Below are 13387 nucleotides of genomic sequence, written 5' to 3' on the forward strand. Positions count from 1 at the left end.
CATTTTCTTAGTATTTTTGTCTTGTTTTCAGTAAAAATATCTACAAATTCTTAAATTAAGATGCTTTTAAATGAACCAAGCAAATAAGTCAAGTTTCTAGACCAAAAATATTAAATGTAAGTGATTTTGTGCATAAAACAAGCAAAAATAAATCTGCCAATGGGCTAAGCAAAAAAATCTTCAACATTTTCTTAAACACTAAATTCAAGAAAAATTCAAGAAAAAATAGCTTACCCCATTGGCAGATTTTTTTTTTTTGCATGTTTTATGCACAAAATCACTTAAATTCAAAGAAAAAGCATCTTCATTTAATAATTTTTAGATATTTTTACTGAAAACAAGACAAAAATACTAAGATTTGTTTGTTTTTTGAAAATCATTTTTTGCAGTGTACATTGGGTTATACTTGTTATATGGTGACTGAGGCTGACGGTTTATGAGGTTAAGTAAAGTGTTTAAAAATATAAAAATAAAATCCTTCAAAAATGTTGGAAAAGTGTAAGAACTTTTTAAAGCTTTGAGTTGCTTGTCACACTAAACCTGGTGTGTGAACTCATTTCACCAAAGAATTTCATCCACAATCCCATCACGCTTCACCTGTGAATCCCGGAGCATTCGATGCAGAGCAGGACACCCAGGTTGATGCTGGCCCAGCGGGGTTCGGCCTGGCCGCAGTCACAGCACTGCTGGTTTCCAGGCAGACAGAGGATTCGCTGCAAAATGCTCTCGCCCCGCCCACTGCGCTCTCGCGGCTCATTTGCTGAATCTATACTACTGATGGAGGGGGAGGCGGTCCGGTCCAAACGCTGCAGACAGACAACGCAACAACAGCTATTTGCTTGCAATGAAACTGACTATGCATCTATTGCTAGATTATTAGCACAGCTAATACAAACCTCAATATAAAAATTGTCTGGACTCTCTCTGTAGGCTGAAGCGATGCTGGCTTGGACCGCCTGGATCCAGGCCTGCCGAAGTTTCTCAGACTCCGCCTGTAGCATACAGCTCCTACAAACAGACACAAAACTCAATAACTAACAGCTGTGTGGTTGTAAACGATCAACCAAAATCAACATAAACGAGGTTGGGACTTACTTGGTGGGCGACACTACTTCAAAACAAAACCTTCTCTCGATGTCCTCGCAAGGTTTGACCGAACACAATCTCAGGTCTTCCACAACAACAGTCAGTGAATCCTGTGGAATGGATCCCAAATTCCCAATAAGCATAAAACATTGCAGACTGAATTGATTTTTATTTCACTGGCAATAGTCTGAAATGCATTTAACAGCAGTGTTGTCGCAGCACTTTAAGTGAATGCCCTGACCGAGCGCTTTAGCAGAAATGCACTGAACGTCCAGTGAAAAGAAGCCAGGATTGTGTTTGTATTGATTTGTCCGTGTCATTTCCTAAACATTTTATTTTTAGTGGTTTAGCTAAACTAGAACTACCATAGAGAAGTGAACTCAGAGGTAAAGATTCATCATTATTGATTCTCTACTCAACAATTCTGCTGATCAACAACACTGACACAACACCGATCCCTTCACAGAAGATTGACTCTTGGCTTTAATTGCAGCTAGTCTGTCCTGGACCCTTAAAGAGACAGTACACCCATTTTGTAAGGTCTTTATACACCACTGACCGTATAGTTATGTATATCATATGGCATTTCTGTCAAGAGATCCTTCAAAAAGTTAAACTTTAAGCTTTTAACTGTTAAGTTATATTGAAATGTACCTTTAATTTCTTCTGATAAACCAGCTGGCTGTTTTGAATGGAGAACCACCGTCTAAGAAAAGGTAGAAATGTATTTGAAGGATGTTAGATGTAATTGACTACTGAAAACTAATGCATGAACACTGTTAAGTAAAAGTTGGACCAACCTGTTCCATGTTTTAAAGGCATTGCTGGCTCTTTTGAACAGGTAGCCCTCCATCACCAGACCGTTTGGTGCGTCAACATTGAACTCCAACTTGGGGTCATCATATGCAAAGTCCTGAAGTACACAAAGAAAGAAGACTTTTAGGCTAAATGAAAATGATGTAGTGAAATTTGCAAACTTTTGATAATTTTTACATACAAACTATGCCAAAAAGATCAGCGTTTACATGGATCCGGGAACACGACTAAAACGATGTATTATGCGTGTCAGGCCAGTAGATGGCAATGTTCCTTTGTAAAAAAACACAACACGCCTATGCACATACACATTTGGCTACAGAGCAATAAATACAAACAATCAGGACGGCAAAAGCATTGAGTAGTTTTGTTTAGATCAGGGGTCTCCAACCTTTTGTGATCAAGTGCTACCACAAAAAACAATCTCTGGAACTACTTTTTTTATATAGTCTTCCTTAAAAAACGTTTGTTTTACTTGTTGTTTTTATTTTATTTTACTTGTTGATATGTTTAATTATTGTTTAAAATATACATAAAAGAAGCTAAGCTAATATAAAAATAAATGCATATCAAAATTGAGGCTATTAGTAGAATATGCTTTGGCGCAACTCACTGACTGGCACCATGTTGGAGACCATTGGTTTAGATGAATGATAAAGTAGGTTTATTAATACAAGTGACCCTGGACTATAAAGCAGTACAATTTTGTACACTTTTTAGTAAGCGGTAATAAACTCACACGGCAAAAATTACTTTCTTTTTGTCTTGTTTTCAGTAAAAATATCAAAAAATATAATAAAATTAAAATGTATTTACTTCACTGCAAAAAGTATTTTCAAGAAAAAAATTCTTAGTATTTTTGTCTTGTTTTCAGTAAAAAATATCTACAAATTCTTAAATGAAGATGCTTTTTCTTGATGAGCAAAACGACCCAAGAAAATAAGTGTAGTTTTTAGACCAAAAATATCAAATTTAAGTGATTTTGTGCATTAAAAAAAGCAAAAAATAATAATAATCTGACAATGGGGTAAGCAAAAAATCTTGATTATTTCAACACTATCTTAATTTAAAAACTATTTGCACTGACATATCTTACACTGCAAAAAATGTTCTTTCTTGTTAAGTATTTTTGTCTTGTTTCCAGTAGAAATATTTAAAGATTCTTATATTAAAATGTATTTTCTTGGTGAGCAAAATGACCTAAAAAAATAAATCTAGTTTTTAAACAAAAAAATATGCAATTTAAGCCAATTTGCACTTAAACAAACAAAAATATCTGCCAACAGGGTTCAGAAAACAAGACAAAAATAAGTTTTTTTTTCTTGACAATCAATTTTGCAGTGTAATTCAGGAAAAAAATTCTCACCCTATTGGCAGATATTTTTGTTTGTTTTAAGTGCAAATTTTAAATGAAGATGCTTTTTCGTGATAAGCAAAATGACCCAAGAAAATAAGTCTAGTTTTAGATCAAAGATATCAAATTTAAGTGATTTTGTGCATTAAAAAAGCAAAAAAAAAATATCTGCCAACAGGGTTCAGAAAACAAGACAAAAATAAGTTTTTTTTTCTTGACAATCATTTTTGCAGTGTAATTCAGGAAAAAAATTCTCACCCTATTGGCAGATATTTTTGTTTGTTTTAAGTGCAAATTTTAAATGAAGATGCTTTTTCGTGATAAGCAAAATGACCCAAGAAAATAAGTCTAGTTTTAGATCAAAGATATCAAATTTAAGTGATTTTGTGCATTAAAAAAGCAAAAAAAAAAAATCTGCCAATGGGGTAAGCAAAAAGTCTTGATTATTTCAACAATAAATTCAAGAAAAAATTGCTCACCCTATTGGCAGATTTTTTGCTTGTTTTATGCACAAAAAAAACTAGACTTATTTCCTTGGGTTGTTTTGCTCATCAAAGCTTCTTAATTTAAGAATTTTTAGATATTTTTACTGAAAACAAGACAAAAATATTAAGACATTTTTTTCTTGAAAATAATTTTTTGCAGTGTTGAGGAGCCAAATGACCTAGGAAAATAAGTCTAGGTTTTAGACAAAAAACATAAAATTTAAGCGAATTTGTGCATAAAACAAGCAAAAAAAAATCTTCCAATGGAATAAGAAAAGTTTTGAATTAAGTGTTTATGAAAAAAGGAAACTTATTTCAAGAAAATTTTTCTTATTCCATTGGCAGTTTTTTGCTTGTTTTAAGCACTAATTTACTTAAGTTTATATTTTTTGTCTAAAAACTAGACTTATTTTCCTAGGTAATTTTAAACATCAAGAAAAAGATTCTTAATTTAAGATTTTTTAGATATTTTTACTGAAAACAAGGCATTGTTTTTAAAAACTTTAAAAGTTTGTGTTTGTTCAAATGTCATGTAAACGAACCATATTAAAATTAACCAGTTTTGGTTGAAAACGTTGTGTAATCGGCCTCTTAGAAAAACAGATGAAAAACAAATCTGGACTTGGTGATTGTAAATGAACACAATTGCACAAACATTTTTACCAGCTTACTCATAACATTGTAACAGTAATGTTTAAATATTAAATAGGTTGAACTTGCGAGTGGAACAGATGCAATAAATGTATAAAAAAATATTTTCTCAGTCTTTGTACATACACACACAATATGACTCATCCAACTAAACTCCCAGCAAACCATTTTGTCAATGACGCAAGTTGTTGCGCCTGAGCTGGTCCAAATCATTACCGCCAACGTGCTGAACATTCACACTTACCACTCAAAAATGACTGTACAGTCCTCTTAGCGTTTCTGCAGCCCATGCAATGCACACATAACAAAACAGACCCTTAACCGATACTGGATGTTCTCATGACAGCTAACCCTTTTCAGATCACTTCTATTGATTACCTTTGAGTGGAGGAATGATACACTGTCAGACAAAGGGACGACCAGATTAACACTTTAGCCATAACATGTGGTTAATGGTATACCATTATAGACTCATGTGACACATCTAAAGCAGGGGTGGCAATTTCACAGGAGGTACTTTAATAAAGTACAGCACTAACTGCTATAAGAATATCTCAATAGTTTAGTTTCCCCCTAGACAACCAGATTTAGTACAGCTAGACAGCATAAAGAGATTGAAGTCTCCTGCATCTTATATTAGATTAGCAGTTTTCTAAATCTCCCAAAATTTGCGTTCAAAGAGCAACTAAAATTTTAACCTTTAAAGAAAATGACCATAATTCATATGAGGCTGCCGTTCTTAAGACCTAGATCATTGCACAATCTCAACAAACATCTTCAAAAGTGTTTCAGGAGGTAATCCTCATGACATTGTTAAACATCTTCAAAGTATTCTGATCTCTTTTCATGTGAAACCTCTGAAGACTACAAGATAAACATCCAACACGTTTGGTAAAATGCTTGACAAATTCTAGTCAAAGAGCAAAACAATCATTTGATTTTCGATGATTAAATAACTGATGTAGTTGTTTAATACAATCACGTCAGAAAAAAGCACATTTTTTGATGATCACATCACCACCCTTACAAAAAATTAACCATGGTTTATCCATAGTTTTTGCAGCAAAACTATCGTTACTCTTTGGCAACCATAGTTCACCAAAAAATGATTTTTTTATCCCTCAAGTTGTTCCAAACCTGTAAAATTTTCTTTGTTAAGCTAAACACAAAATGTTTATAACTAAACAGATCTGGGGCACCATTCACTTCCATAGAATTATTATCTTCTACCATGTAAGTCAATGGTGCCCCAGATCTGCTTTGTTAAGAAACCGCTTTTAAAATATCTTCATTTGTTTTTAATACAGTTTGGAACAACCTGAGGGTGAGTAAATGACAGAAGTTTTATTTTTCAATGAACTATCCCTTTACACTAGTAAACCCATGGGGGAGGTCTCCTGGACAGGGCTTATCCTAGTCTCAGACTAAAATGAATGTTTAAGGTATCTTAATTTAAAAACTATTTGCACTGACATATCTTACACTGCAAAAAGTTCTTTCTTGTTAAGTATTTTTGTCTTGTTTCCAGTAGAAATATTTAAAAAGTCTTAAATTAAAATGTATTTTCTTGGTGAGCAAAATGACCTAAGAAAATAAATTTAGTTTTTAAACAAAAAAATATGCAATTTAAGCCAATTTGCACTTAAAACAAACAAAAATATCTGCCAATAGGGTGAGAATTTTTTTCCTGAATTACACTGCAAAAATGATTGTCAAGAAAAAAAACTTATTTTTGTCTTGTTTTCAGAAAAATGACCCAAGAAAATAAGTCTAATTTATAGACAAAAAAAACAAAATTAAAGTGATTTTGTACATAAAACAAGCAAAAAAAAAAAAAACGGCCAATGGGGTGAGAAAAAGAAACTTGAAAATTTTTCTTATACACTAAATTCAAGAAAAATTTGCTTATCTCATTGGCAGATTTTTTTGCTTGTTTTATGCACAAAATCACTTAAATTTTATATACTGCCAATCACTTGAATTTGTACACTGCAAAAAATGATTTTCAAGAAAAAAAATTCCTTAGTATTTTTGTCTTGTTTGATTTTGTACATAAACAAGCAAAAAAATCTGCCAATGGGATAAGCAAAAAAAAATCTTGAAATTTTTTCTTAAACACTAAATTCGAGAAAAATTCAAGAAAAATTTGCTTACCCTATTGGCAGATTGTTTTTGCTTGTTTTATGCACAAAATCACTTAAATTTGATATTTTTGGTCTAAAAACTATAGATTTATTTTCTTGGGTCGTTTTGCACATCAAGAAAAAGCATCTTAATTTAAGAATTTTTAGATATTTTTACTAAAAACAAGACAAAAATAATAAGAATTTTTTTCTTGAAAATAATTTTTTTGCAGTGAATGTTTAAGAAACGAGTAAACTTATTTCAAGATTTTTTTTACCTGATTGGCATATATATATATATTTTTTTTTTTGCTTGTTTTAAGCACAAATTGACTTAAAATGTATATTTTTGTTTAAAAACTAGATTTATTTTCTTAGGTAATTTTGCTTATCAATAAAATACATCTTAATTTAAGACTTTTTTGATATTTCTACTGAAAACAGGACAAAAATACTAAGTAAGAAAGTAATTTTTGCAGTGTAAAATATATCAGTTCCTTTGTTTTGTTTCAAGATGCACCGAGAATTGGTTTGTAAAAACTACTTAAATGTCCTAATATAACTAAGGTTTAGTCCTAGATTAATCTAAACCCTGTCTGGGAAACTGCCCCTTTGTTCATTTTCTTAAGTGCATGACAACTCCTTTTCATTTAAATTACAAGTCACAATATAAGTCACAAGCGAGGGAGCATTAAACACCTTGTTTTAGGAGTCGACAATAAACGTGCGTCTACAAAGCTACTGTAACTTGAACACAGGATGATGAAATGATACAGTATGTAAATCTGTTAAGACTTTTAAGTAAATGGGGGACCTGACTGACCCACATCTAGGAACCAAGAGAATTCTGTACTGACTGGGGTCAGTATGCAGCAACCACTATAGCAACTGCATAGCAACACATTGAAAACCACATGGGATGCATGAGTGACCGCACAGCAATGAGACACAACAATTACAGAGGACCGTTTGGCATGGACAAGCACCACTCACATTTTCTTCACAAAATGTAAAAATCTCATCTTTCTTCTTCTTACTAGTTGTGACAATATAGCTATTTATGGTCAGTCATTTAAACCAGTCCACAGCAGGGTGACTGTGCAAACATTCACTGCACGCTTCATTCACTTCTGTCTCCTTATAACCAGAGACTAAAAGCTCGGGCTGTGAATACAACAGAAAAGCTCAGACAGTTCCCCGTCTCCCGGTCCCCATATTCCCACACAGATGAATATAATGCGGCTCGACTCCCACAGATTTCAGTCTATAGACCTTAAAGCATAGACGTAGGGAAATTAAAATAAAAATGTATGATATAAATTTGGAAGAGTAAATCACCCAGTATGCATAGTGTTTTTAATATAAAACTATATTTCTTAATTGATAGAGCATGCATTAGCAGTGCAAAAGTTGCAGGTTCGATTCCCAAGGAAAACACATATTTAACTGTACACCGTCAATGCACTTTAATTCTGTTTGGATAAAAGCGTCTGCCAAATTCATAAATGCAAATGTAAAATAAACAGTACTTCACTCACACTGTATGATGCATATTATATTTGAATGCAAAACTTAGTAGGAAGCTTATAAGCAAAACATGCAAAGGAATGAACCGAACAACTTATCCAAAACAGGCAAACAATTACACTGCTTAATATTGCTTTGATTAAAGGGTACAGATACATAAAGCATGAAATAAACTTTGCAAAAGTATCAGTTTCTATTAAGCTATAAAATCTCATCCAAAGTAGATAAATGCACCTACCAAAGTTAAGTCTAACCTGCCAAATATCTTCATCTTCAAACGTTTTACGTACTTTAAAAGCATTGCATCCGCTCGACACGTCTGTGATTAACTAATGAATGTAAAGACGGATGAAGCGCGCAGTGAACGGGAGGAGTGAGTCACGCAGTACAGCATCGCTCACAGATAAACCTCATTAACATACAGCTGCCATCCCACACGTAAACCTTCACCCACTGAACCTCCGGAGTCACAGCGCCTCCAACAAACACAACACTTTACCATCATCTCCACAGGAACACATAATCATCCTCATATAACAGATTAGTTGATGCATATTCAGATCTTTCTGATTCTTCCCCCTCACCTATTAAGAAACAAATGCACTTACAGTAAAAACTAAGCCTGATTTCACCTTAAATGTTAAAATGCTTTGCGCCAATTGTCATAAAGACTATGTTAAAAAAATTAAAAATAACAATGCTTAATGTTTAATAAATCTTTATATCTAAATATTAAAATACCTGCTGGCTATGGTTGAAAAATCTTCTGTGCAGCGTCTCAAGACTGCAGACGACTACAGTCGCTATTTCAGGACCTAGTGATGCTGCGTATGTGCGTAAAAGCCCTTCATCTGTCTGAACTACAAAGTCTATCAAATTTTAAAGCATCCACCGAGGGGAAAAACAAGAAATTAAATATTAAACATTGAATTCAGGCCAAAGCATTGTGAAGGCATGCGATCATGTTCACTTTTGCTGTACCACAAAATACCATCCTCACCATCATCATCATTTACTCTTTAGATAGCCACAATAGTTTATATATGAAATACTGATGGAAACATTTTACATATCTTCACTAAAAGAGAAGATATCCATTTCCTCTGATTATGCAACATCACATTGCATAATTTTTTTTTGCTTTGCCCAGTTTGACAGACATGGCTTGCAAATGAGCACATACGTTGTAAACTTCCTTTAAGCAGAAAGCTAGTTTAAACGAATGAATAAAATCCAGTCCTGCTTTATGTAGTTTCGTTTTACTCCCTTTTAGTGGTTCCTGCGGGTCATTAATGTGTTTAACTGATGTTCAGCGAGGATTTTGTGGCATGACAGACACTTCATACAATATAGAGCTAAAGCAGCGGGTTCTTAAAAATTACTACCAGAGGTTTGGTGGCATACAAAAGAATGAAAGCTTAGACGATTAAGCAGAAACACAATAAGTATCTGTGGTTTTAAAAATACAGAATTAAGACATTTTGGAAAAGTGGTTGCGAGGAAGTACATTCAGAGCTATAGTATGTTCAACATTGATGCGGCATTGGGGTAATACTGTCAACATCACAGTGAATGGTGATGTACAGTAATGGAGTGTAAGAGTTTCACATCCAAAACAATCCCAAGAGACATCTCTTCAAGAACAAATAATAATGCATTTTTCCTTTTACACTTTCCCCGCCATTGACGAGTTATCTCGTCAATAAAGAGAAAACATTTGCATAAAAAAACGTGTTCCTGATTAATTATGTTAATCTGAAATACCGCGATTATCCACTTTACTGATACCACTTACCCAATTTATGAAAAAACTGAAGCCAAAATGTTATTTACTAATTTTAAACTCTGTGTATGTTTTGATAATCATTCTGAATCTGATCCCTAACAAAATTCCCTCACAAAATTTTTATAATTTCAGCTTTTTGCTATAAAATTTTTATATTTAAAGAAAAATACCTAAATTTTAGAGTTTATAAACAGAGAAAAAAACATACACTGCAAAAAATGATTTTCAATAAAAAAAACTTAGTATTTTTGTCTTGTTTTCAGTAAAAATACCAAAAAAATTATTAAATGAAGATGCTTTTTCTTGATGAGCAAAACGACCCAAGAAAATAAGTCTAGATTTTAGACCAAAAATATCAAATTTAAGTGATTTTATACATAAAACAAGCAAAAAAATCTTTAAGTGTTTAAGAAAAATTTTCAAGATTTTTTTGCTTGCCCCATTGGCAGATTTTTTTGCTTGTTTTATACACAAAATCACTTAAATTTGATATTTTTGGTCTAAAAACTAGACTTATTTTCTTGGGTCGTTTTGCTTATCAGGAAAAAGCATCTTAATTTAAGAATTTTTTTATATTTTTACTGAAAACAAGACAAAAATACTAAGAAAATGTTTTCTTGAAAATCATTTTTTGCGGTGTAGATAACGTTTTTCCAGTTTTGTTTGTTTGTTTATTGTTTGTTTGAAAGCAGAGGGTCTGTTCTTTTATTTGATATATTTGTATGTTTATATATTTTTAGAAGAAAAATTTCCTGGAAGGCGTTTTGTGAAACGTTTGTGAAAATCACAAAAAATGCTGGCGGGCAACTTTTCAACTATACACACGCAAATATGACTTACTTTCTTAGTATTTTTGTCTTGTTTTTAGTACAAATATCTACAAATTCTTAAATCAAATCAAATAACAAATCTAAGTAAATTTGTGCATAAAACAAGCAAAAAGTAGATAAATAAAAAATTCTGCTAATGGTGTAAGCTATTTTTCTTACATTTTTTTTAATTAAAGGACAAGTTCGGTATTTTAGACTTAAAGCCCTGTTTTCAGATTGTTTATGGTCAAATAGAATGGTTTTGACTGAAATTTCGACATTTTCGGCTGCCCTGAGAATTTTCGCGTGTTTGTGTTTCAGCTCAGACCTCTACAATGGGTTTAATGGTGCACTGGAACAATCCTTCCTAAAATGCATTAAACTTTCGTTTACAAAGACGTGAAACTCACCGAGTGGTCAGGGTTGTTTACTGGTATGCTCACACAAAAATCGCTGCAAAAGACGCATTCCAACAGGTTTTATCGTAGTTTTTACCAACTCCATTGACTGTATTAGACGTCCTGTGAGGTACGGTATTACTCCACGCCGGGGACTTTGTTTCTATTCTTGCAATTGGCAAAGGCGGATTAGCGCCACCACCTGGGCTGGAGTGTTTATTATTCAAGCTCTAAGCGGAAGAATGTACGGGTGTGAGGCGTTTGGGGAAATAGGTCCACAAGTTAACAACGAATGCTAAAACAGCTGTTGGAATGCGTCTTTTGCAGCGATTTTTGTGTGAGCATATCAGTGAACACCCCTGACCACTCGGTGAGTTTCACGTCTTTGTAAACGAAAGTTTAATGCATTTTAGGAAGGATTGTTCCAGTGCACCTATAAAGCCATTATAGAGGTCTGAGCTGAAACACAAACACGCGAAAATTCTCAGGGCAGCCGAAAATGTCGAAATTTCAGTCAAAACCATTCTATTTGACCATAAACAATCTGAAAACAGGGCTTTAAGTCTAAAATACCGAACTTGTCCTTTAAGTGTTTAAGAAAAAAGTTCAGGATTTTTTTGTTTACCCCATTGGCAGATTGTTTTGCTTGTTTTATGCACAAATTCATTAAAATTTTATATATTTTTTTAAATGCATCTTAATTTAAAACATTTTAAATATTTGTACTGGAAACAAGACAAAAATACTAAGTAAGAAAGTATTTTTTTGCAGCGCAACCATCAGTTGTTACATAAGACCGATGTTTGTAGGACAAATAACCACTTACATAACACATGATCTGGTTTACATCTATGTGCTATGTGTCATTTTAGAGCTGTTGATTTATTTATATCCATCTAAAAGTGTAATAAAGTCACATAAAACATTTAGAGGCAACTTGCAGACTTTGTAAGCCTCACTTGTAGGGGTGAACAGAAAAGCACTCACCTGTAGAAGAGTCTAAAACAAGATCCGGTCGGTCCCAGCAGAGGTTAAACAGCAGACGAGAGAAACAGAAAGATGAAAATTAGACATACTGCTAAATACAATCTCTAAATGATGAACCAAGTCCACAGAATGATCAAAACATTTCACAAAACAAGCTGTCAGAGACAAAGTTCATGTTGAGGATCTTCTGAACCATCTTCAGCCAGCTCTATTTTTAGTTTGCCCAAAATATATCTACTCTCTGTCTGCTCAACAACAATAACTTGAACATTTGATGATGAAAGACCTTCATCTCCGCTGCCAGAAGCAAGGAAAACCAATAATGGAAACGGTAAAGATAACTAAAAAAATATCTCTTTAACTCACCATAAATAAATTGTTTTAAAAATATATATATATATATAAATATTACAAATGTTTTGCTGAAACACGTTGCAAAGATTGTGAACTATGTACTACTGAAATGTGGAGTTACACCATTATAGGATTATATCGGCGGGGCTAAAACACAATGGCGAGCATACATACACTGCAAAAAATAATTTTCAAGAAAAAAAATTATTGGTATTTTTGTCTTGTTTTCAGTAAAAATATCTAACAATTCTTAAATTAAGATGCTTTTTCTTGATGAGCAAATCGACCCAAGAAAATAAGTCTAGTTTTTAGACCAAAAATATCAAATTTAAGTGATTTTGTGCATAAAACAAGCAAACAATCTGCCAATGAGGTAAGCAAAAAAATCTTGAAAATTTTTCTTAAACACTAAAATTCAAGAAAAATTCAAGAAAAAATTTGCAGATTTTTTTGCTTGTTTTATGCACAAAATCACTTAAATTTGACATTTTTGGTCTAAAAACTAGACTTATGTTCTTGGGTCGTTTTTTGCTCATCAAGAGAAAGCATCTTAATTTAAGATTTTTTTGATATTTGTACTAAAAACAAGACAATACTAAGGTGCACTTACACTATCCAAACCGGTTGGCTCCAGTGTTAAGAAAGCGATTTACTTCCTGTTTTCTTCAAAACAATCGCATCCTAATCACGAAAGCGAAATCATTTTTTGCAGTGTGAAAGTTTGAAGAGACGGCAGCTTTCCAACAAGTGGGCGTGGTTTAAGCACCGGCAGCGGACACGCCCCCAACATTTGAGAGCAGAGCATGCTACTTTTTTACCAACATTTTGATACCTTATTTTATTTACTTGCCAGTTTTTTAAATCATTCAAATTTGTCTGGATGGTTAATATCACATTTGTCTGTGGTGGTGCAAACTGAGAACACATTTAATATCAGACTTTACGCGGACTTTAACATCAGACATAAGAGCTTTTCTTCTCAGTAAGTGTACCACATGTAAATAAATGTAA

General features: G+C 33.0%; 1 protein-coding gene across 2 annotated transcripts in view; it reads right to left on the bottom strand.

The window, feature by feature from the left end:
- acap3a (ArfGAP with coiled-coil, ankyrin repeat and PH domains 3a) overlaps window positions 1-13387 on the bottom strand; it is a 78133-nt gene that overhangs the window by 18900 nt on the left and 45846 nt on the right. For both annotated transcript variants that reach the window (XM_065285283.2, XM_065285282.2), the window contains exons 10-15: window positions 12023-12034; window positions 1887-1999; window positions 1741-1792; window positions 1096-1196; window positions 897-1008; window positions 598-806 (exon numbers count right to left, since the gene is read on the bottom strand). In XM_065285283.2, coding sequence (XP_065141355.1) covers window positions 598-806; window positions 897-1008; window positions 1096-1196; window positions 1741-1792; window positions 1887-1999; window positions 12023-12034 — 599 coding nt within the window. The remainder of the gene's footprint in view (window positions 1-597; window positions 807-896; window positions 1009-1095; window positions 1197-1740; window positions 1793-1886; window positions 2000-12022; window positions 12035-13387) is intronic.

The sequence above is a fragment of the Paramisgurnus dabryanus genome, chromosome 21 (genome assembly GCF_030506205.2).
Source record: "Paramisgurnus dabryanus chromosome 21, PD_genome_1.1, whole genome shotgun sequence".
NCBI classification, from domain to species: Eukaryota; Metazoa; Chordata; class Actinopteri; order Cypriniformes; family Cobitidae; genus Paramisgurnus; species Paramisgurnus dabryanus.